At 39.4% G+C, this 26,139-nt stretch overlaps 1 protein-coding gene across 6 annotated transcripts in view; it reads right to left on the bottom strand.

The window, feature by feature from the left end:
• Positions 1-6,732: 6,732 nt before the first annotated feature.
• LOC146308519 (electrogenic sodium bicarbonate cotransporter 1-like) overlaps positions 6,733-26,139 on the bottom strand; it is a 41,877-nt gene continuing 22,470 nt past the window's right edge. For 2 of the 6 annotated variants that reach the window (XM_084745476.1, XM_084745480.1), the window contains 19 exons: positions 24,678-24,835; positions 24,484-24,571; positions 22,712-22,866; positions 21,816-21,932; positions 21,312-21,486; positions 18,839-18,972; positions 16,884-17,146; positions 16,146-16,198; positions 15,824-16,009; positions 15,020-15,133; positions 14,212-14,373; positions 13,234-13,412; positions 12,332-12,404; positions 11,445-11,513; positions 10,523-10,696; positions 10,271-10,435; positions 9,808-9,901; positions 9,213-9,290; positions 6,733-9,092 (listed from right to left, as the gene is read on the bottom strand). In XM_084745476.1, the coding sequence (XP_084601602.1) occupies positions 9,247-9,290; positions 9,808-9,901; positions 10,271-10,435; positions 10,523-10,696; positions 11,445-11,513; positions 12,332-12,404; positions 13,234-13,412; positions 14,212-14,373; positions 15,020-15,133; positions 15,824-16,009; positions 16,146-16,198; positions 16,884-17,146; positions 18,839-18,972; positions 21,312-21,486; positions 21,816-21,932; positions 22,712-22,866; positions 24,484-24,571; positions 24,678-24,835 (2,403 nt within the window). In that variant the 3' untranslated portion in view covers positions 6,733-9,092; positions 9,213-9,246. The remainder of the gene's footprint in view (positions 9,093-9,212; positions 9,291-9,807; positions 9,902-10,270; positions 10,436-10,522; positions 10,697-11,444; positions 11,514-12,331; positions 12,405-13,233; positions 13,413-14,211; positions 14,374-15,019; positions 15,134-15,823; positions 16,010-16,145; positions 16,199-16,883; positions 17,147-18,838; positions 18,973-21,311; positions 21,487-21,815; positions 21,933-22,711; positions 22,867-24,483; positions 24,572-24,677; positions 24,836-26,139) is intronic. The other 4 variants (XM_084745475.1, XM_084745478.1, XM_084745477.1 and 1 more) reach the window with 3 other exon arrangements.

Below are 26,139 nucleotides of genomic sequence, written 5' to 3' on the forward strand. Positions count from 1 at the left end.
AATTCCAACACTCAGAGGAAGCCATGTCTACATAGGGAGCAGATCTTAAAACATGGGTAATTAGCGTTCGCTTCCTCCGATTCCTGTCAAAACTTTCACAGCAGTGTTTGAAAAAGTTAAAGCTGAGCTGATGTCAACCTGCTGCTAATGAAAAAAACATGGATCAGCCTTTCAGTGTCATCTGAAGAGATAAATGCACAACCTTTTTTCTATATTTCTGCAGTTTTTTATGCTCATAATGGGCTTTTCATAATTGTCAAAGTCAAAGCTTTATATCATATACTGACAGTCATTATCTGCCCCTTTGTGCACCATGGGTAAAACCCACTGAAATGGGTTTTATCTGAATTGCAAAATACATGGCCTTTTATCATAGCTTTAAGAGCTGTAGGCTACAATGTGATGTGCTTTTAAAAAAAAAGGAAAATACATACAGTTTCTGTGATACAGTGAACTGCAAACGTATTTTGCAGATGGATGCATTTGGACATATGCTCCTAACTACACTGACAGTATCAGTGTTCGCTTGCAGCAGGAAAGTCATTAATTCGAAGCAGACATCCAGCTGGGATCTGATCTGTCTGTGTGGGTTTACATGTTCTCCCAGTATCTGTGAGGATTTCCTCCCACTGTCCAAAAACATGCACGTCTGATAAACCGGGAACTCTATAAGTATTTGTTTGTCTATACAGTCCTCTTCAGACATCGAAGACGTAACTTTGCTGACTTCAACCAGCTGCTAAAGACACAGACAGGAAATGTTCCTTACTGCTTTATTTGGATTTGACAAGACATTTACGCAGTGTTTTTGTTCTTCCACAGGCTGCATCAGCAGTAATGGATTTTAAAAATTTATTTTGCACCAGGGGGGGGAAGAATAGATTTAAGCATGATGAGAATACAAATATAATTATAATAATAATTTTCTAAGTCAAACATTTTATTCAGTTAAGAAAAGTTTACTGGGAGACAGGCAATGCCAGCAGGTAAGAGGCAGGCAGGTTCGGCAACAGGAGATCAGGCAGGTAAGGAGTGCTGGAAAGTCTTGCATGTGTGCTGAAGAACAATCTGGAGAAGAGTGGGAGTGCTGGAGACGCTTATATGCAGGGCTGACTGGGAATGAGCTGCCGCTGTGTTTGCAGGTGAGTGGAGTTGGGCTGATGAGGTGGGAGTGTCCGGCAGGTAGAGTGGAAAATTACTGAGGCAGAGGGACAGGAGGGAAACTGGGAGAATGGAGCTGGGACAGTTCGTCCATTCAGGGCTGCTTGTGAACACGGTGGTGTAACGTGGCAGCTTTTGTGGAGGAGGACCTTGGCTCATTCTAGGGTAACAAAAGCACAAAGATTCTTTTTTTTTTTCCAGGTGATTACACACTAATTAACATACACAAATGACTATTACATTCCATTCCATTCAAATGATCAGGTTGTTATCAGGCTTCTGCAGAGGCTTGATTAGCTGATCATGTGAATCAGGTGTGTTGGAGCAGGGAAACATCTAAAACATGCAGGACAGTGGGCCCTGAGGACCAGGATTGGGAAACACTGTGCTAATAAATCCCTGTAAATCTTACACACAGGGGTGAAAATGATCCACTGTACAATTCTTCTATTAGTAGAGTCTTGTTTTTTACAACTTCCTCAAGTAGAATTACAGACGATATACTGTAAGTATCAAAAACATTCATCATTTTCAGTGTTATATTATACTATTGATTAATTACGACTAATTAAAGTAGCACTAATAGCCCGTCAAAGTGGAACTAATTTTTACAGCTCTATTTAATTGTGAGCAGTTTAATCTATGAGTGCATCATAATATATGAAATTATTGTATGTTTTGTTAAAAATTTCCTAATCTGTAAAGTAACTATCACTGCAAATGTAGTTGACAAGTACAATATTTACAACTGTGAAATGGAGCAAAAGAATGGAAAAACTCTACACAGAACACTTGAAATAGAACAATAATTGCAGTCCACACCAATGGAAAAGAAAACGTGTGGCAGCATTGTTTTCTGCTCCATTTACCTCATTATTAAATTGTCTATGTAAAGTCCCCCTCCTCATCTTATTAACTCCCCCTGAGAACTATAATTGCAACATGTTTTTTTTTCCTTTGCTTTATGTAGATTGTACATGCATACGTTTGGCAATGCTTTTGTTTTCTCTTGCACATAATAGCGACAGTATAACTACATACTGTTCTTGTCACCGTGAGTAAAGTAAACCTCAGCTGCACTCTTACGACAGTTTTCTTGAAACATTATCTTCTTTGTATGAGAGTTAGAACAGAAAATCATTAATTAACACGTACACACACCAACATGAAGTGTCAGACAGCAGCCTAATTAAATCATAAATATAGACTGGGTTTTATTAACTGCAATATCATGAATAACAAACCAATGATTGCCTCAACTGGAAAGAAAAGGACACTTTATTTAGAAAAAAAAAAAAAACCTGACTGCGTGGTTTTATAACACCCAGGGGGAAAACACACTAATGGCTCCTCTTGACTGAGAAATGACACAATGAGCAGAGTCTTCACAGAGAATCACAGGACATTGTTCTGAACCTTGGAGACCATGTCATGGGGGCGATGTACAGCAGGTGTCGAGAGCCAGCGGGGGCACTGTCAATTTATTAAGAGTGTTAAAGCTGTTGGAGGAGGAAGCTGCTGAGCAGAACATCTATTTCTATCACTGGCATAAGTTGATTGTTTTTCCGTAGTTAAAGTTTTCACATTTTCATAGAAGTTATTAATGATATGCTTCTTTAAACTTCGTTTGATGAGGTGTCACCACTAATCTGACGAAAATGTAATGAGTGTTTTGAATAAAACTTGAAAGTAGAGTTAGGAAAAAAAAAGTTATACCGGCAAGATCTTCACTCAGTAAACATCCATATCATACACTCATGATTTTTGGGGACATTTGATGAAAGCATTGGTGAAGTTTTATCAAAGTAAACGCTGGTAATTGTAATAGATTGTTAAAAATAATAGAGGATAGTTATTTGGTCTCATCTGTAGAATACAGAATACAAATACAGTTCTTCACAGAACCTTTGGAAGACAAAAGAGTTACAGGTGAAATCCTCTTAAAATGTATTCTAGATAAAAACCCTTTTGAATATAAATGGGTTCTTGGTAGAACCTCCTGGGTGGGTTCTTGATAAAACCCCTGGAATATAAAAAGGTTCATTGTAGAACACCCTAGTGAATTATAGATGAAAGCCTTAGAATACAAAAGGGTTCTGGATAAGACGCCCTGAGTGGGTTCTGGATAAAAACCTTGGAAAATAAAAGTGTTTTTGGAAGAATCTCCTGGGGTTCTGGTTAGAATGCGCTGGGTGGGTTCTAGTTAAAAAATCTTTGGAAACAAAAAGGTTCTTGGAAGAATCTCTTGGGAGGGTTCTAAATAAAACCTTTGCAATATAAAAGGGTTCTGGGTAGAATGCCCTGGGTGGTTGCTAGTTAAAAAAAAAAACCTTGGGAAACAAAAGGGTCTTGGTCGAATCTCCTGAGTGGGTTTTCTGTTAGCACCCTTAGAAGGTGAGAGAAAGAGAGGGTTTTGGGTGAAAGTGAAGAAGCCACAGGAGTATCCTCTGGAGAACAATAATTAATATTTGACAGTAATGGATGATATGTCTATGTTAAAATCTGTGTGTGTGAATATATAATGAATTTGTTAATAAGTTGATGTTTTAGTTTTACAGAGTCATCGACACTGTATGACTGATTTAACTGCTCATCAGAGTGATGAACTGCAGGAAGAAACTGTTCATGTGTCTGATTGTTTTGGGGCTCTGCAGCACCTCCCAGAGGTGAGAAGATGGTTGTGTGCAGAGTATAATGAGGTTGGATTGATGTTTCATGACTCTTGAGTAGAGGCCACGTTGGCACCAGTGATTTTCTCAGCAGTCTGACTGGATGTTTGTAGTTTGTTCCTGTCTGTTTGGTGGACGATTCAAACCAGACAGTGATGGATGTGCAGAGAACAGACTGAATTACAGAGTAGAGCTGGATGGGCAGCTCCTGCTGGAAGGAAGCAAGACGTACGTCCTCTGCTGGGCCTTTTTGATTATGGAGTTGGTGTTGGATGCCCACTTTTGGAGAAATCTGGAGGCTTCCACAGCAGACGCAGTCAGTGTGGTGTCGAGGGACTCCTCCTGACATCTCTGAATTCATGAGCGTGATATTGGATTTAAGCAATTGTGGAACACAGTTTCTGTTGAGATATTTGATTAAATGCTAATAATTGTGTTGCCTCTTTGCAGAGCTTAGACCACACACAAATACGTTTCCACATACAGTTTGTTTCTTTTGGGAAGATGAATTGAATGATTTAATAGCTTGGAAACATTTTTTCAGAAGAATTTACAAAACAATTGATTCATCCAATTTAATATGTCTGTTGTCTATATATTGTTTCTCCAAAATTGGCTCAGGCCACTCGCCATTCACTTTAAATTAAATTTACACCTTTAAACATTACATTAGGAGTTCTGGATAAAAACTGTCCCCTGATAATAAATACAATTATTTTGTTGTTAAATTTTTTTATATTTAAGCCCAGAACTAGTCTAAATCTAACTTAATAATAATAATAGGAAATGGGAAAAGATCTGCTCCAGAGACGAGTTGGACTGTATAAAAAGTTATGATTTGTTTGTGTTTCTCCTATTTTTATCCAATTGTTTTGTATTTCCATTTCATTAATTGGCTTTCTTTTGAGTTACATTATAATGTCTTCATATTGTCATGAGTGTTATGTGTATTATTTGCCTGTATTCATTAAATCAACTAAAAAAAAAGATGATATATAAGCAGGAGCAAGGTGGGTGGTGGTATAATTCAACTTGGTTATGTATTTGCTATGTGCATTTTTGTTTACACACATATTTACATCACATTAACAACATTCAGCAGAATGTGATGTGTTTTGTGGACACATGCTGAGGCTCTGGATGGTTTTAAGGACACTCTGGTAGTGTCAGTCACGTAAATCCGTTCCTGAGCTCCGACTGTCACACCATCATTCATATTCAGTCACTTATGCAACACCGGTAATAATCCAATAACATTAACACGAGCAGAAAACACTGAGGTTCTCTCCCACACCAGCGCTTAATTATTACACATTTTTCCCCTGTTGCCAATGACAAGAACACAGTGACTCGCAGTAATGAGCCAATTAGTTTCATTACAAGCGACTCAAGTCCTGTGATCACGGAAACTATGCAGCCTTCCTTTCTTATCTCTGCTGTGAGGCTGAGTGTGATGATGATGGTGCTTACGGCTTAGCTCCTCAACCCAAGTCATCCCCTTAAAAACACACGTGCACTCCACGTGTCTCCAAAACCAGATAGAGATGTGCTGCAGTAACCACCATTCTTATGGTACTGGCAGAAATCATAAAACACTTCAAAAAAATATATATATATATAAATACAACACTTTTGTTTTTGCTCCCATTTTTCAAAAATCTTAGATGACATCTATGCACACAAAAGATTTCTTTTAAATTCAAAGGTGTCACCAGTTTCTTAAAATTCATGTTAGAAAGAACTTCTCTACCAAGGTAACCCATCCACCTGACAGGTGTGGCGTGTAGAGATGCAGTTGTTGCACAGGTGTAAATGAAATCAGTGTCACTCTAAACTGTGCAGTTTTATAGTGGAAAAAATACTTATTAGGCTCTGTACAATCACTATTTCACACAGGGCTACAGATACCATATTTTACCTAAGAATGGCAAAGTCATGACCTGCCCTACAGTAACTGCCCTAATGAGTAATAGCCAACCAGAGGCAGAGCAGAGCAGGTCATGACCTTGCCATCCTGGGAAAAAATTGGTAGCCGTAACCCTATGTGAAAAAGCCACAGTTCAGTGTCTAATCTGTGCTCACTAGCACAGAAGTTTATCAGCAAAACCTGAGAGGAATAAACATTTTGTGTGCACAGAAAAGATTTGTTTCAACTCATGAAAAATGGGCGCAAAAACAAAAGCTGTTCCCATCACATGTGGAGTAGCCCATCGTCCATATTATTTATCTTACACGTTTCCACTTTTCCACAATAACGCAGTTAGGCCCCTCTTTGAATGACTCTGGGACATTAAATATTGGATGATGAGAAACTGTTTTCAACTAAATGACAGTAAGACCGATTTGGTCCCTCCAACTCCAGCAGGAGTAAACAGTAGCTGATCACTTGGGGCCCTTGGCACCTAACCTTCACACACATGCCAGAAATCTCAGCGTCATCTTTGACAAATTTCACATGTTTTTTGGATAAAACTCAAATCTTTCCTCTGTGTTAATAACCTTGTGATTGTGACAAATGCCTTAATTTTCTCTTGGCTGGATAACTGCATGTCTTACATGTGTCGCCTGCAGCTGTTGCAGACTGCTGCTGCTAGACTATTGACTGACACCAGGAGGCGTGACAGCATCACACCCGTACTGGTGTCCCGTCTGTTGCCTCCATTGTTTTTAAAGCTGTTTACGGTGTGTCTGCAGTAGCTATCCCAAAGCTATGGAACCATCTACCATTTTCAATCAAGTGTTCCCCCTCTTTAGATACTTTTAAGGCAAAACCTAGAACCTATATGTAACCCTCTGTATGTTGTGCTGATCATAAACTTCACAACTCATCATCTGAAATATCTCTCAGGAGCTGCATGGTCCAAACATTTATCATAAGGATTAAATAATACACAACTATGCATTTAAGAATCATTGACTGTTTTATTGCTCTCATTCGAAACACTGCTCCATACAAAAAACACACAGACATCTGCTTCCTTCTGAGTAACCTATGGTTATTGAGTACACAAGATCTTTGTATAAAATTGGTTTCAGAGTTAGAACATGAAAAATAGTACATTTATTGTGGAATCAAAAGTCCAAAAGTCAAGATATACAGATCACAGAACAAAGTGGAAGACAATGTGGTTTTTGATTTTTGGTTATAACAGTCTTGCGCTTCACATCTGGACAGCGTGTGATTGTGAAAGCATTAATTAAAGCCCTTATTTTCACTACAAACCAGACACCACAGTGATTGTAATGTCATCTTTCTTCAAAGAATATATGCACATTTAAAATGATTGAGATGTATTACACTCAGACCTGCAGTCATATCCTAAAATCAAATGAATCAGTTTAAATTACAGTGTATGTATACTTCAATCAGACACAGATGTATGATCAGGTCATTGAATAATAAAAAAAAATTAAGACTCTGCACACCAGACTGTCACTAAATGGAATTTACTAGTGGTGCATGAAAGATAGTGTCAAAGTAAAATGTGAATTTTAAAATGAACCTGTTGCACAAACACTTTTTACCCTGCACACTACAAAGCAGTAGTTCTTCCAGGACTGGAAGTCACAACATTGCATTGCCTCACAGTGATTGATTGTTGATTTGCATTTAAAAAAAACAAAAAAAAAAAAACACACACACACATTACATAGTTTAAAAAAAACAAAACAAAAATTTACTCAAAAGATTGAACATTTCTCACATTAACAGCTTTTAAATAAGATCACATTTTAAAGGAAAAATCAACTCAAATAGGCTTTTAGGGTTGATTTCACAGTCAAGTGTGTGAGAATATTAAACTGCATTCATTTCGATGGCTTCAAAACGACAGGTCGTCACTTTCCCCATAATTTTAGTACACAAAACATCAAAAAAAAAGTTTTATTGATGTTTTAATATCAGATTTTCCTTGTATCTGTAGAGATAACATTTTGCTTTTGGGGTTAAAAAACATAAAATGTAAATTGGATTGGATTAACCTTTAAAACACTGCAAAAATCATACATAATTATTAATCTTGACAAACAAGAAAAACAAAAATAAAATATCTTAAGTGTCACAGAGCAAAAAGGAACTCAATGTGAAGATCCTATGCAGTGCCAGCTGAAAAAAAAAATAAATCAGTGTTTGATCACAAATAATTGCACAACAAATGATTTAATATATAATGCCTGGCACCTACAGAAAAATAATAAGAGGTAGAGCTAAATACAGGTATAATACATCTATATCTCCCTAAAACAGGGAAAAGACAGCCGAGTGGATACAGACCACAAGAAGAATACCTTCAAATTTGCACAAAATTTGGGGAAGTCCAACAGCAAATAATTTTTCCAAAGTTTAAATATAATAAATATAGAAAAAAGGAGAAATAAAAGAAAGTAGAAAGAAGTTCCAGTCTCTATGGTGTTCCATTTACTTCTTACCATACTGAGACAAACAAGGTTATTCTTACATTATCTTCTGGATGTGTTTTGTGAATATGCAGCCTTAAATGGATGCTTGATAAATAATGAATATGCCCATAAATATAAAATTAATGTCCTCTCACGACTGTGCACAGATGACCTTTTGTAGCCCTTTTGTTCATACAAATAAAGGAAGATTTCTCATGTCACGCCTCCAAATGCAGTACCTCCACTATGTTTTGATCTCAAGATTTCCGTAGTACGCGTAATATTTAGGAATAACTAAAAACAGTTCTATGAGAAAAGAGGCTGGTTATGTTTGATTTTATAATCTGTACATGTTAGACGGAGTTCCCCACAGATTTTTATAGAATGAATTAAAAACTGATCATCTGATTCCTGGACATTTCTTTTATGAAAAAACACCTTTAGCTGGACGCTTATTATAAATTATTAGCGTACGCTTTCATAAGATATTAATGTCCCATTAAAACTGCATACAAATGACTTGAATAGCCCTTTTGTTTTCTTCAAGAACTCAACGCAGATGAGCTCAAACGTAGCCCTCATTTAAAATTCAGTACCACCAAAGTGTTTTAATTTTAAGACAAATACTTCCAGCCGTTCTGATTTAAATCCTCACACGAGGAATATTAATAAAATACCATCATGAAGCGGCGCTATAGTACAAAATAGGATGTTTGCCATGTTGTGCTGGTTCTGCTGTCGTCTTGGGATAATTTCATTCACAGATCTGTTTCGGAGTTCTTCCTCCAGAAGTAACCGTTCTCCTCGGTGTTCCTATCTATCCGAATCTGAGGCAAACCCTTTGTGTAAGAATCCCTGTCAAGACTGAAAGAGGCAGAGATATAGAATAACATAAATATGCTGTTGTATGAAAACAGGATGAATTACTTGTGCATTAAATTTCAGACGGATATGTGTGATGTGAAAATGACAGCTGGTACTCACTTACTCAGCCACGGTGGAAGAATCCAAGTAGTGCTCAGCACGGCGAATGCGTGTTAAGGAAAGTCTGGGATTGATCTCCTGAAGGAAAATAACAGAAAAACATTTTTAAAAACACACTTTACAAACACTTGGCTGCACCAACAAAGATGAATTTAATTTAAGATTATTTCTAATCAAAGTTTAGCAAAACTAGGTTTAAAATGAGTAAATCCAGAGTTAAAATTAAGCAGATCATTCTTCATGTTAAAGTATAATTTACAGTTAAACCATGCTTTAATTTGGTTTAGAAATGAATCCTTGTTAGTACAACACAGCCTTAAAGTATGGACCACAAACACTTGAAGTATGAACCAGCAGAAAGGACAAGAAAAAGAAAAGAATGTGAGCAACGCAAAGCTGCTTTTAGTTTGAATGTGGCAGGTTACAGCGGTGTCAAAGAAAAGTCAAAAAAGCGCATTCAACCTTTCTAAAAATGTTTGTAAATGCATGCAAGAAGGCAGGTATGACAAGAGGAAATGTGAGCATGAAGCTTTTAGAAGCAAAGTTCAAGTAGCCCTTGAAAGCTGTGGCAAAGCAAACCTCGGCTAGTACTCACTATCGAATGATTTATCCCCCAACATGGGCTCCTGCTCCATCATATCCATAGAGATTTTTATACTGGGGATATTGGGATGGTAGGGGTAGTCAGACTGTGGGAGGAGGGAGGGAGAACATTAACACTTGTGGACATTAAATTAATAGTTTGGATTATTTGAAGTATAGTTAAGATTCTTCTCTACAGTCAGTTTATTAACTACAGTAGATGGTGGTTGGTATTGCTTAGCTTCCTACGCCACTACTCCTGCTGCTTCTCCAAACTGTGGGCATGTCGGCCACCATATACTGTAGATAATACACCGACTATGGATAAGTGCCTCATATAACCCCACTTCAAATAATCCGAACTATCCCTTTAAGGACCTACAGGAGGCTGTAGACAATCACATGACAACAATGATTTGGTGCACGTCGTCTACATAAACAGGATGTTTAAATATTTAGGTTGAAAGAATTCTTACAAATTCGATTTCGCTGTCAATGCTTCCCTTCTTCTTCTTGTTTTTCTTCTTCTCATCCTCTTTCTTCTTCTTGTCTTTCTCTGGGATGACATCGTCCAGGTAGCTGAGGTCATGCTGGGAGAACACATAGTCCATCGCCTTACGAACGGCAACCAGTGCCAAGATCTGTAGGAAAACCGTTTGATTAGCTTTCATGCAAAGACTGAGGTGTGAGCATTTGTGTTAAAGCAGTGGTTCGCGGCCACTCCTCACCATGACAGGGAAGATTATGGCAGCCACAGTAGACTTGAGGATCCAGAGGAGGGCCAGACACAGGCCCTGGATGAAGGTGAAGAGGTGGATCCGTCTCTGAGGGACGTGCCGCAGGTAGATCAGGTCCGGCTGGTGCTTGGCTGGCATCAGGAGCAGCTTCAGCCGGTCCATGAACTGACGCAAGCACACAGACAAACAGGTCAAGAGAATGAACATGCTGCAGACAAAAGCTTAAAAATATTTCTGTCAGTTTGTGATCAGTTTTAAGGCTGTAATGTAATGAAATGTAGTTACTTTTTCCTGTACGTTTTCCATAAATAAGTGTGAGAGACACACACAATTTGAAATTCAGTAATTACAATACAGTTACTACTCCCAATAATGTCCCGTTGTGTCATTAGCTTCAAGGTTGTCACCAGTAGTTTTGCTGACATGTTATTTCTTAGCCAGCCACCAGTAAATTTGCTTATTGTGTTGTAGCATCAAGCAAGCCACCATGAGTTTAATTCACATATTGTGTCTTAATGTCTAGCTAACCACCAGTTGCTTTGTTCACATGTTGTGGCTCAGCGTCTAGCTAGCCAGCAGTAGCTTTGCATTTAGCTTCTAGCTAGCTAGTTTTGCTTGCTTTTAATTGGTGAGGCTACATCTGGGTAGGTTTTGTTAAGAGTTGGGGGTGCATGACCAGGACTAAGCTAACGTTAGGTGGTGATGAATATATAATGTGGGCTGGGTGCTGGGCGTAAAACACAATGTATTATGTCCCATTTCTCAGTGTTAAATATAAAAGATGTGGAGGCTTTCGAGTTCTTTAAGAGGCACCATTGTAAGAGCTGTAAGGAAAATAAGGTAATTTAATTACTTAGTAATGAGCAACACTTGCAGGGCTCTGGTTGACGGGCACTAAACAAGTCAAACTTACCTGGACACCATTTAGAGACGCCACACCCATGTAGAGGAACACACCATAGAGCACAGGCATGGGAATAAACTGAAGAACACAAAGCACAATGAAAATATTAAAAGCAGTTTATAAAAAATACATTCTATCATGTGTAATATATTGCATAAGGGATGTTAGGGATGTTAGAGCTCTCTTCATACAGGTAAGGAGTATGTTTTATGTTTATTTTAAGCATCATTGCTTAGTTTTAAAAATAGTCCACAAGCAGCTTTTCTAGGAATGTTCTTTTCGTAGGCACGTCAGAGTAACCGGTTAGTTACTTGGCTGCCATCGGTGCAGGTCTGGCAACTATCTGCTCAGTGTTAGGCATCAGACTTAAATACACTACAATCTGACAAGCTAGTGCAGAAATGTGCAATCTAAACAAGCACACAATAATTAATCCAGAAAGATGCAAAGATGTGAAACAGCATGATCAGCTATTATTTAGACAACACATTTTGAATATTGCCCAAGGAAAGGAAAAGGAAAGAAAAGGGAGAGAAAAGGGGGAGGCAAAGGAAAAGAAAGGAAAATGATTTTAGAGGACCAGAGGCACAATATTCAAAATGTCCACAGGGGGGAGTTGCAGCTCTAATTATCTCCTCTATGTGACTTCACATTTTTGTTTTGGCAGCTTAATGTGGGAATGGAAACTCGAGAAGGCACTCAGCTGCAATTGGAGCTTAAGCCCTGATGAACATGCTTATTTCACATCACATTACCTCAACTATGGGAGTTCCTAATCGGATGAATGGAAGATTTGAAATTATTTTAAATTTCAGAGGGGTGACAGGAGTTTGTCCTAAAAGAGGCGGACAGTAATCCAGATTTCCATGGAGGAATTAAGAAGTTTGATCACTTACCTTGAGGATGGGGGCCATGAAGACAGAGAGTCCCGTCAGGAGGAACACAAAGATACCAGTGACTCTTTGTTCCCTGGAGCGGTGGAAACAAAGTGGAAAAAACAGATAAATGATCAATAAACCTTGAACATGAAAGGCATTTTTGGTTTCTAGCCTCATGACTCATTTTTTCAGCAGTTGTGAACACACAAAATGGGGCATTTTCCTAAACATCTATCTGTAGACCCCTACCTTCTGCTTGTATTTTCTTAAATTCTCCTTATTTTGCTGTGTTTAGGATGCTTTACCAGCACAAAGCATCAGTATTTCTGGTGCTTTTATAAACAGCAATTGACAAGTTATGCATATTTTATCTTTAAAAGTTGTGAACAGAAAAGTAAAGTTACATCACATCTGTGATGCCATAATAAGTCATGTTTAAAGACTTGAAAAACAGTCTCAGCAATTAAATCTCGATCCTGATTACTTTATCCATGATTCATTAAGTGGGATTGTTCATTTATGGCGTCCCCCTGTTTATTGTTGGAAAATACGTCTCACTCAAAAAAACTCATAAAGGGCTCTGCATTGACCATTTATGGTTAATCCCTGGAGTATAACAGGAGGACACGAGGGTTGTCCACCTGCACATATTCAAATTAATTCTCATTCATATAGGGAAAACAATGCATGACACATGAAATGGTCTTTTTTGTGCATGCAAGCTTTTTGTTTTGATTTCTCACAACATTATGTCCATCCAAATCACCTTAGTCTGCCTTCTATCCACCTGCTAGAGATTTTTTACACCTGGGAATCCAAAACAAATGTAATAAACTACTTGTTACTGTCGGAAGTTGATTGGACCATCATGTAAGAAACAGTTTAATTCTCAAAGGACATCAAGAGCTGTGTTAACTCACCTCACACCCAGGAACTTGGGCTGCTCCCCGGGCGCCGACGTCTGGGTCTCCATTTTCAGAGAGTCGATGTGGGCGATGGAGATGACGGTGGCGGCCACATACCACGGCAGACCCATGAAGGAGCAGACCATCATCAGGATGGCCACCCAGAACAGGTCCAGGTGATAGCCTGCCCCTTTCTGAGAGGAGACACGAGGAACGAGCAGAAGAAGTAGTTTGTCAGGAGTTGAATCATGACGGGAAAGACTTACAGTGAAACAAAGTGTTGATGAAACATTGATGACGCATCACAAAGCTTTCTCCAGACATTAAAATGATCTTACGGTGCCTTGATGAAAAGGTGTTTACGTTTACAAGCCTCTATATTATTTTGATTAAATTTGACTGTTTTAGGTCAAAATGATAAATTGAAATGATGGGACTTTGCAGGAATTCTGATGAAGTATACATCAAGAGGATTTCAGCAGACATCAAAATGATCTTATGGTACAAACAAATGTACACTATTACATGTATATACTTGTAAATAGTTTTTACAGTTCATTTTCTATTTTTGATTTGTGATTCTTGGTCCAAGAATCACAAATTCCTTGTATGTGTAGGTCTACTTGGCAATAAATCAATAAATACCAAGTCTATACTAATTAACTCTAAGTAATCTCTAAGTTATCTCCAGATGATTTCAAGAAAATTGGGAGCTTTAATGACATTAATGAGAGACATTCACATCCTACAGTTATCTTTAAACTGTAGATTTTACTATTTTCTGTTAAAAAAAACATTTAAGTATTATTACAATTGTGCAGACAGACATAATTTGCAGAAAATATATTTTAACAGCTAAATTAATATAGAAAATGTGGGAAAAGAACATTTTTCAGACAGTTTTGGGTGGTTGAATCATTTCCAAAACTTGGCTTTTCAGTAGTTTTTTTCTTTTTAATTGCACTTAGCATTTTTAAAATGAATAAAACTAACCTTTAGTTTGTGCTCTTTCCTGTTGACGATCACAGCAGTGATCTGCTGATCCATAAATATCAGAATGGTGACCAGAAGAGCAGGGAGTGCGGCTGCCAGGTACACCCACCAGGGGTTCCCGCCAAAAGGAGGAATAAACCAGCCCCTCAGTGGACTCGTGGGCTAGAAGAAAAGTAAGGAGAACGAGACCTTTAAAATGACCTGGACCCCTGTTACATAGAGACATCTGACTAACATATCATCTTATTTCTGCATGGACGCAGTCCAGATCTCAAATAGAACAGAAAAAATACCTTATTCAAAGTGGCTACTCCACACTTTCAGGGAGTCTGAGCGGAGGCTGAAATTACTGGTGCGTCATTACACAACAGAAATCTGTGGTTTAAGACTCTGTGGTCAAACAAAGCTAGCTCTGTACTCACAACTCTAAGATCCTCTGTGTTCTCACATCACCTATAATCAAGTTGTTATTTGATGCAGGTACCTGCTCCTCTACCCCATCGTTCCCCTTCCTCTGTGTCAAAGTGGGGGGGCCTAAACGCCAGCTGAGGAACATTTGAGCTTTTCAATCTCCCAGACTGGCTGTGCTTTAGTTTCAGGTAGTATGCATCACTTACTTCACAAACCACAAAGACAGCTTTATAGTGGGATTTTAAAGAATTACAGCTTTCTGGCAGAAACGTGGATCATTATCAGTGTAATCAGAGGAAAGTGCACCTGGCTGGCCACTAAAAACAACTCGCAACACACAATGAATGTGTTTGTGAATAAACATTTTTCTATTACTACTTCTTCCATGTTCATGTACCTTGAATTCACTTGGCACTATGAGCTTTGGAGTGTTCACGCCGACAAAGGCGTCCACGCCGCAGAAGAGGAGGATGGTCAAGATGATCGCAAAGTCACTGATGAGCTTCCTCACCTGGAGGGAGGAAATGTTCACATTAGGTTTGACAGTGTTTCTTCAGCCTGTAGCAGCATGAACTCTTAGCTCCGGTGACATTTGTTTCCTCATGTTTGACAAAGAATTACAACCTGTTAAACTACATGACCGTAGATAAAGAAACACTGGAGGATATTATCTTGCAGAGTCTGTTTTTCCTGCTTCAAGTGCAACTACATCATCATTTATGGTAAGTAAACACAGTTATTCACCAGTGCGTGACTATTAATTGTTAACAGGTTTTAAACCAGACCTAAGTTTTTTTTATTAGCCATGCAAATAGCATGGCTCTAGGGATGGCAATGTTGGTCTTTCAGATGTAAATATCTCAACAACTACTGGATGATTTGACATGAAATTTGATTCAGGCACTGATATTCCTTCCAGGATGAAATGTAAGATGTTTGGTGCTACCTTCACTTCCCATCCAGCACCATCATCTGTTTGTCCATTACTTTGGTTTACTACAAATACCTGAAAAACCTGAGTTCACAACTCCAGCTTTGAGTGATTGTACTTTTTCTAGTAGGATGTCAGAAACTTTTGAGGTCCAAGCTGTATGGAATGAAGTATTAGTCTGTAGTAGTTAAAAAATTATTTTTTTCCGATCTGGCAGGACTTGAACTGAAATTACAGCTGCACATCTGTTTAATAGGTGCCATCACTCACTGTGGTGGGGAAGAAGCGGCTCGTTTTAAACTGCTTCAGAGCCATGGAGCAGGCATAAGTCCCAAAGAACAGGATGAAGGACATCAGGGTGATGTCAGGCACGAAGCCACAGGTGTCTCCGACCAGCTCTCCTTTGTACTTCAGACACTGCTCCCTGGTCAGGGACGCCCAGGTGGCGTTCACTGGCTGCAGAGACAAGGACACAGACGTCTCTTTAACCAACAAGATTTGAAGAAAAACAACTTTGTCAAGGAATTAAACTCCAGTTTTCAAACTTTGAATCCGTGCTACTAAATGTCACAAAAACAAGGTCGCCACATACCAGATCAGTACTGTTCGTCCAAGCAGAGACATCAAGGAGTTCTGATGAGTTGCCTAGTAAAGCGAAACAATGATATCTAATCACCAAAATGAGAATTACTTGCAGTATCACACTCGCTGTTTTTGATCTGTGTCAACATCTCTCTCCCTAACAATCCTGCCAAGTCATTCACGACACAGAAACTGATAGGGCTGTTGAGAAAGTAAACAGTGGTATCTACAGGCCGACACATACTAGTATCACTTGTTATCTCTACTGTAAACACTGCAGAAATAATGTTGAAAGCTTTGTTTAACATACAATAGTCACGTCACTGACAAATGGGACAAAACCAAATACAGTGTTCAGCTTTCACTGTCCGGTATCACTGGTGATACTGAGATCCTGATGGCGCCCAAAAAATAATCAACAATGAGGAGTTTTAAAGCAAAGGTGGAATCAGACACTGTCTATGTTACTGGATAAAGTGAAATCTATCTTTACTTGGCTATTCCAACAATTTCTCTTAAAGGGATAGTTTTGATTTTTTTGAAGTGTGCTTGTAGAGGTTGTACTTAACAGTACTAACAATCTTTGAGGCAATGAAGACAAAGGCACCAAAATAAATAGATTCATAAACTGATAGATTATATTTAGGTTTGCCTGCTGCAGTGTACATTATTATTACTCATACAACCCCACTTCAAAAAATCCAGACTATCCCTTTAATCTGCTGTAGAAAAAGCCGAGACTACGTACCAGGAACGCAGTGGCAGCCGTACTGAGTGACCAGGTTGGGATCGTAGTGCGACTGAATCGGGTTGTGATGGCCCAGCTTTATCATCTTTTTAAACGCGTCGTAGATGAAGATGAAGCTGATGAGCGCAGAGAAGCCCTCCTCGGTGAAACGCGTGAAGTATTGCACCAGGAAGCTGGCGTCTGTGGCGACCAGCACCAGACAGAATATACCCGACCACAGGCCGATCCACAGCCGGAACTCAAGGTAGTCGAAGCCGTTGTCTCTGAGGAGGAGGAGAAGGGACAGATTTGATACAAAGGAAGTGTTAATTTAGTACAATTGTATTCCTACAACTCCATATTGAATTTCCAAGTAGTTATGATCCCCCCCAACAATTCACTGTACTTTCAAGTCCAACCTAAATTCTGTTTGACTGGTCATTTTGGTGTTTTGAAAGGTTAGTTTGGATTCACTGTAGTTGCAAAATAACACACAAAAAAACAAACAGATTGAGGGAGCAGTAGACCAGCAACTCCCATGTTACGCAAGGTAAAATTGCTGACTTTGCCTTTGGAGTTTGGTTGGTTTTCAGACTGCAATTTTTGACTTGTATTTATTTCCCATCAGAAAAGGCTGCGTGACAGCAAAGTAAAGCAGTTAAATTATTCTAAATGTACTGAAACTTTTTTTTTAAGTGGCTAAAATGCTTTGTGTTGCTGATACTCATAAACTAATTATGGATAAGTACCTCATTCAACCCCACTTAAAATAATCTGAACTATCCCTTTAAAGTGTTTCTAATGGTTTGTAGGTTTAAGTAACACTCCGGAGCCCTTCAAAATAAAACAATTTTGATTTTGAAGCTGTGAAACACTTGCAAAGAGACCATTCAAACACCTTTGGTCTTTATGGAAAATATGTAGTATATACACATGGTACACATATCCAACAGCTGTAGACAGGCTAGCAGCTGCCACTGACTCAGCAGACGTTGACTTGAGGCATGGAAACATTGGGAGGACACAGACGCCACAACATTCTTTGCTCACAGTGTAAAATTAAATGAGAGTGAATTATTAATAATGGAACATCATGAGCATGGTGTTTGGTAATGCTAGAAGACTCTCTCCGGGACTGGAAGGGAGTACAGTGGAAGGAGGAGGGAGAAGTCAATATTTAACAGCCTTTAGCACAATACACGGCAGGTATTATGAAATTCCATGTTAAGTCAGCACATTAATCACTTCCCAAAAGTTAAACAGGTGCACTGCATGTGTATTAATATACAAACAAAGTGCCATAGAATACATTTTCGTTTTTACATAGAGAGTGCTATGACAGGAGGTCTTTTGTCGAATGTCCTTTAATACTATTACGTCTGGTTCTACACAACGATGTCTATTGTGTTGATCTTGTGCTCGACTCAATTAGGACAGAAAGCTCACAACAAAAAAACACATGGGAAATCAACTTCTGTAAATGTGAAATTATTTGTATTCCTTGAGCTTTTATTAATATTTGATTTATTTATTCATATGGGGGCAAACAAGGACAGAATCTCTGTAAACAATCAAATATCTGCCCTGTGGGGATGGACGACAATCTATGAATATCTCCCAGGCTACAGCTCACTCTTTCCTTCAGCCTCACTGCTGCTACCGAATAGGGCCGTACCCCACCCAGAATTTTGTCAGTCGAGTCAAATTTGGCTGATCGATATGAAGATTTGACAATTTGTACTTTTTTTTTCAGTCCACCAACACACTTAATTCATAAATTCTACCAGTTTTACCAGTAAGACTCACATTTTAATGGCTTTCTTCGTCATCTGTGATATGAAAACACTGGATTATCACACAGTCAGGGAAAGTTCAGGTATAATTAAGTAGACTTGGCATCCTATTGGCGATTTCAGCAAAATCTTTTTCACTATTTTCCCTGCTGCTGAACGAGTCCATGATCAGTAACTGCTCACCTGCTGAAGTGGAAGAGGAGTCTTTCGAAGACGAGCACCGGGCCTGTGCTGCTGAGAATAGTCAGAGGCTGACCGGCCAGCAGGCAGAACACTGCTCCCGTCAGTGCAGTGCCCAGGAAACTTTCCAACACTCCCTGCAACACAGACATAAAAACAGACTTTACACACAGCTCATGGAGCATGTCACACTGTGACAGTTTGACTTGCTGCTTGAGTTGTTATTGAGTATCTGGGGTGTGTTTAGGTGCTGCATCCTGGCGCTGAGATCCAGGGTGTCACAATACATTGAACATGACTCCACTTTAACCATTGTGGAATTAATTTGTTCAGATACATTCTTTCATCATTTTTCTCAGCTGGAAGTTTTGTTTTCCCTATACACATCGCACAGCTGTGAAGCCGACCCACCAGGACATGTTTGCTTAATTTCTGGTCCTGTCAGTTGTTCAGATGCTACTTTACAAGCCTGATGCTACATTGGTACAATAAAGAGATGAGTAAATGACAACTAGGTCATATATCGGAGACCTGCGCTGAGAAAGGGCAGGTGAGGGCAGGGATTCCCTCTGGTGCGCTCAGAGTGGGATTGAGGAGTTCTGGCGGTGGGGGGTGGAGGGAGATGCAGCCATGACGAGGCTGCAGCGCCTGAGTAATCTGGATCTGTGGTTATTTACAGCCTGGGTAAATCCCTGAGGCCGGCGCTCTGCAGGTCTGCCGTGGCGCAGCTCTCTGCCAGGAGAGAGGCCAAAGCAACGCACCATAGTGACGGGCGGTACAAGCTCATATACAATCAGCCGTCTGAGGCGCCAGGATGGATGCAGCAGTGTGTGCTTTTGTATCGCAGTTGTACCAACTCGTCCATATGCAGCCCTGTCAACAGCAGGTCCAACAGATGGATGCAGTGTGAGCCTTTGAGCTCTACATTAGCATGGCTTATCAGCTGAAGTTAACACTTTTTGTTGTTCATTAGTTGGGGACTTAACACAGAGAGCTATAAAACATCTTAAAACAGATTCAGTCTCGTGCCACTGTCATCAAACATTGCAGTTATGCATTGGCATGTGCATTTGAGCCAATTTACTAGCACTTAACTTTTTAGTCTAGTTCCTTTCACGCTGTGTGAGCAAAATAAAGGCTCAGAATCATCTCTCTGCAAAACACACCCTACTTTAGCATTAGAATTTATCTAGAAAAGATGAAACATTTTGATTAAGTGCATCGACTTTTTTGTCTCAAAGGGAATGTGCTGTGTTAACTGCTCATTTATGACTGTTCAAGGATCATTCCACCACTTTACACATGAGGTTTAGTTTACTTGATGAACTTGAAAATCTGTTTTGACAGAAGCATGTCATTGCTTCTAGCAGGTGCCATTATTTTCCTTTTATTCTTTTTAGCCCCTGATCCCAGTATGTTTTGTATCCGATTACTGTCTGCTGGATGCATTTTTATATGAAACCTTTTATTTTATGCTGCCCATCTTGACCAGGGCTCCATGGCAGAAGAGTGATTGAATTTCACTGGGACCCTCCTAGTCAAATAAAGGATATATATAAATAAAATAAATTCTTGTCATGACTACTATTCACTTGGCAGTTATGCCTTCTGTGGCCCTATTGGGAGCTTTTTAAAGCTTGAAAAAATAACCATGATGACGTTGTCGGGGTTTTCTTGGCTTGAGAATTAGTAGTGAACAGCTTTTCTAAGAAACGGGGGCTGTGGTCTTTGAAAGAGGATCAAAATTGACCTATATTGGGGATGAAAAGTCAGGATATCTTGGCCTCTGCTGCTTTGATTTTGACCATTGTTTGTGAGTCCTCCAACTTTATAAAACGACAAAACAAATCACTGGAGTAGCCCTTTAATTCCATTTTTCGGTCCTTTAATAGATCCAACATCCTTTGCATTATTTCGCTTTTTTTTTTTTTTCAAATAAAAAGCTGTCATTCACACATTCGGTCTAGGGATGGATATTTGAGCAAAATATTACTATTAATGTGTGACAAAACAGCCTTACAATGATGTACTGAAGTGCTGCAGAGATGCCCTGGCCTACAAATCTGTAACAGAACATGTTTGTTTGGTATATGCCCTAACAAATCATGATTTTAATAGTTTTTTTCAGTGAAAATTGAGTAGCAATAATGATCATTCCCACTAATGATGAGCCAATCTCAATATCTGTCAAAATAATCACAATATATATATTTTTTAATCATTATGTAGCCCTCATCTAGTCACTACTGTGTGATTTAGGTCAGAGTCCCCTGAACCCAAACTGGATCAATCTTTTGAGTGGTCATATTTCGGTAGGGGTTCATGTTTCAGGAGCCAAGTTAAATTTTGGCAGCAAGATTTGTTTTGTCTACAGTTGGGTGTATACAGCAGCTGTGTGGTTTTCCCTTTCAATGTGCACCAGTTTCTCTCTACAAACTTTACTTAGGCACAATAAAAATGGCTGGGAGGTTTTTACCTGCATATTTTCTGTAGCATCACCAAGTAACCCTCCAAACGTGATCGCATTGGTGACCGTGCCCAGATAGATGAACAGGATGGTGGACAGAGACTGGATATGTAGGGCATCATAGAAGTCACTGGCAAAAAACGGCAGCTTCCGCTTGACATCCAGGATGAGACCTCCACAAAACCTTGAAGACAGAACCGTTCATGTTAGTAGCTGCAGCATCATTTTATGTAATAACTTGGGCTTACTTTGAAAACAGTTATGCCAAAGATTCCAGAGAAAAGAAGACAAAAAGTTATACAATAGTGAAGGGCTTTCATTGTTCCTCAGTTATGGAAGACTAGAGGAGTTATGATTTTTACTTAACACACAAGAATCAACAACAATCATGTCATCAGAACGATAATGCCCTCATGGGGGCACGATCCCACCCAAAGGTATGAAGATCATATCAATTTTACACATTTACTCTATCTACAATCATTTCATTTGAGGAAGTGACATTATTATTACTTTCTTGTGCGCTGGAGCTCCTCTCCAACCTGGTGTCCCCCTCCCCCTCCGTGTCCCGCATCATGGGGAGTGTCGCCGTTCATCTGAGGCGGCTCTAATCCAGCATACATGTTCTTCCTTTAAAACAGAAGATAAACACAGTTACATTCCACAAGCGCACAAGACTTTTCTTAAGAAGACATTTGTGATCTTTTTACATATATACACAAACATGTCTTTAATTTTGATAATGTTTGATTCATTAGCAATAAAATACATCCTTGCTCAGCTCAATACACTCAGTAGCTTATGGTGGCTAATGTTAGCTCATATTAGCAAACTTCAGGTAAAAGCTGTTGAAAAGATTGTTTGTTCTGTGACCTCTGGCTTTTCTACACTTGTGCTACTGTTACAATAGCTCAGTCTTTCAGCTAAATGCTAAATACTCTCGTGCACTTAGCATTTTAAGCTAATAGCTTAACAGTCTTGTGCTACCGTTACAATAGCTCAGCCTTTCAGCTAAATGCTAAACAGTCTTTTGCATTTCTGCTGCTGTTAGCAAACGTTAGGTAAATATTACTGAAAATGGAAATTACAGTCTCCTCTCAGACTTTATGACTCTTCTCCACATGTGCTACTGTTACAATTGCTTGGCATTTCTGCTAAAAGCTAAACTTATGAATATTCCATCTTTTCCATATTCTGTCAATAAATCCCAACCAGTCAATAAATTTTATTTGGAGCCACTGCTCAGCAAGTTGCATAGTCTCACTTTAAGAAACACAGAACAAGGTAACATAGGGATTTTTTTCATGGTGTCAAATATATGTTCATGTCACACAGTAGATAGATGTGTTAACATATTTATGTGCAGTGACTTCATTCATTTGGATTAGGTGGTGTGGATTAGAGCAGACCTCTTGTCTGAAGAGGGCAGAGACTTGGGAGGCTCTATCCTGATGTCAGGGTCCCACTCTCCAGGAGGCAGGACGATGACCTCATCCAGGAACTCCTCGATACCAGCCAGCAGGTCCTGTCTGTCCTTTGCTTTGTAGGCAATATCATGGAAGACCTGCCAGCAAACAAACGTGACCAACCTATTAGTAATCTGCCAAACAATAATGTAACATGTGCGTATCCTGACAGAAAAACAACAAAATGTGCAACTACAATGAATCACTGTGTCCCTGGCATCAAGCGAATAGGACATGTTCTTCAAAGTGTAGCAGGTCACTGAAATGCAAATCATGATGACAGACCTCACCACTATAAAGCTGACGGAAACTAAGATTTCACAACATACACAAATAATGAGTCATTATCTGTGCAGCAGGTAGAGTACTACTGGCCTCTCATAGGAGAGCTGGAACGTTAAAGTTTAACCTGAGGAAATCCTGGAAAAACACTTCCTATCCTATCCTGCCATGTTGACATGCAAGATATACTGGGAAGAGCTGAGGCCTGTGGGAATTTCCTCTCAGGGTTAGGAACATTACGAGCTGTCTGTTAACATTCCTGACAACGCGGAGAGGTTAAACCAGGAGATATGAAGGCACACACCACGGATACAAAGCACACGGAGCTGAAAATATTGGCGTACGTGTTGTTTGCCTTGTTGTATTGCATTTACTCTGCTCACACCAAAACAGATTTGTCTCCCACAACTTCCAACACAAAGCTTAACGAATGAGCTACAAGTTCTGCCAAGAGGACCGGCCAGGCAAACTGCTGTGATGATTAATACAGCAATATCCGGAGAGCTGAGAGATTTGGCAAAAGGACAAGAGCTTGAGGAGGTGTAGTTAATCGGTGCAACAGGACCTTATAAATAAATGAGGAAAAGTCATCAGTATTGATTATCTTGTCACCTTTTAGCTCTGCTAACAGCGTGGCTCTAGGCATCTTTCCAAAACACATGAGCTCACACTGCCTGACTACCGTCTGACGTCTTATTTTCATGAAAGAAAACACATATAAGATAATGAATGCAAACGACGAACAAGGCTGTTGTTTGGGAGCTGAATAAAATGATTAGATGGGCTTATTACTGACCTGTGACAGCCACAGACTGGATTTTTTTCCTTTTGTCAGAGCGAGGAGAATTAATGAGAATTCAAAACAATGCGGCGAAAAATGCTTCTGAATTACATCACCTACTCCAGCTTTAATTTCTAGGCTAGCATCTGCCAAAACCTTAATGGGGTGCATCGCTGTCTGGAGGATCAGACATCTCATTCCAAAAGAGATCTCCAGATGCTGTTATCTTAGGTTTATAAGCAATCATGGATTAATGAATTAAATTAGAGCTAAAAGAGGATGAGCTCTATTGTGACAGGGCTTATTTAGCCTTTTTAATTGATAGGACAGCTGTAGATGGACGGGAGAGGGGTGAAGACATGCAGGAAAGGGACTCAGCCTCTGTACATGGCCATCAGGACTCCCAGATCTATTGTGTTAAGGTTCATTTAAGTGCTCTGTGTCAGTCCTGTTGCTTTACAGTTTGAAACAAAACCAATTAAACAAAGCTTATTAATTCTTGTAATACTTGAAAGACAAAACATAACTTTTAGAAAAACATGGCATCCAAGGTTAAAATAATCCCTTAACAACCTCACCAATCTGCACGTTGTCAAGAGCGAATAAAGTGAAGCTAAAAAAAAAAAAAACTTAAATTAGAGTCTTCAAGTACCTCATCTGACATCAGAGTGGCGATGGCTCTTCCAATTTCATGATAGGACTTTGCTTTCCCTTTGGGTCCCAGCAGGACAAAGAGAAACCTGAGTAACAAGAACAAGAGATGTTATGGGATATTTTTCATACATTAAGCCAGAATCTCCTGGTGATATTTTTTTCAATTAATGATGCAGTTATTGTATGCTCTACCTCGTGGGCACTGGGACCTCGGTCAGGGCCCCCAGCATGACAGCCTGCTGCAGACGGACAAACGCCACGAAGGGGGTTTCCAGAAAGTCTACCTCACCGACCAGCACGTTTGATGCCTCTGCATCGCGGGGCAGTTTCTTCATGAACTTATTCTTCAACTGTCACGACAGAGAGAGATAAAAATCAACCACTGAAAATGTCAGGAAGGACTGTAACAATGCAGACATAAGAAGGAGATCTTGCTCAGTCAAACCATTTTCCCTTTCTCTGTCACACGCAGTTTGATCAATGATGGATGTGACATTTTAATAAAGGAGGTGATTAAAATATGGCAGGCAGAGACTGACGTGGTGTTTTTACTGTCTTTATAAGCACATAAGAACAGGTAGTACCCGCCCTTTCCTAGAATTATGTGCTGAGCAGCAGCTTGACTTTATGCCATCTAATAAACGCTCCTTTACTACAGCGTATGACATTGCATCTACAGTCTTACACTAAACTCACAAGTACGCTGTGCTAAATGAGAATACACACACAAGCTGTGGATGAAAGAAAAGCTCACCTGCAGGGAGATAATTAACAAAGGTACTGCTGTTATGTCAAAGGCCAGAACATTTAGACAAATCTACAGTTTTGCCAACTGTCGCTGGAGTGTAACACCAGTTGTTACAGTTTAACTACGACTGCTTTTTATCTACATGCGCTGAATCTCCACAACACACGGCCAAAAAAAAAAAAAAAAACATTACAGTTGGCTTCTCGATCATTAGTCATGACAGGCAGAGAAACTGCATGTGTGGGTGATAGAAACTCAGTGATGGGAAACAGTGAGCTTTTGTTGCACAGAGCAGAAAGAGACACAGGGGTCTTATCTATCACAAGCTCATGCATACACACAGCCCAACACATGACCCTGCATAGTGCTGCTTTGTGAATGGAGACCTTAAAGGGCTGGTTCTATTTTGAAGTGGGGTTGTGTGCGGTACTTCTCCACAGTTGGTGTACTATCTACAGTAGATGGAGGTCACAAAATCCATAAAATCTATGTAAACTTAATATTTTGTGTCAAATTATCATTTTTTTGATAAGTAACTGTGTAATAAGAAGGTTAATGTACTGCGAGCAGGTCATTATTGCAAAACAAACACAGTGTATGTATTTGTCAGTGCTCTGGATAAAGTCAACAGCAAAACGTATTTTAACCATCTACAAAAAAACAAAAAATCTTAATCTCAGTCTTGCTGTCAGACAGCTTTCCCCAACAGAAAACTGCCATTACATCAGCAAAATATTGCTCTATCTAAACCCACCAGACTCCAGTAACTTTACCTCACAAACACAGGAGTTGCTGGTCTATCATAGGCCTGATTGTTTAGTTTGTTTGCTTGATTGTCTGACTTTGGCAAATCCAAACTATCCCTTTATTACATAAAAGTCACACAATAACACAAAGAAACTAACA

Source organism: Lutjanus erythropterus, chromosome 20, assembly GCF_056507025.1.
Source record: "Lutjanus erythropterus isolate fLutEry1 chromosome 20, fLutEry1.hap2, whole genome shotgun sequence".
Lineage (NCBI taxonomy): Eukaryota > Metazoa > Chordata > Actinopteri > Lutjaniformes > Lutjanidae > Lutjanus > Lutjanus erythropterus.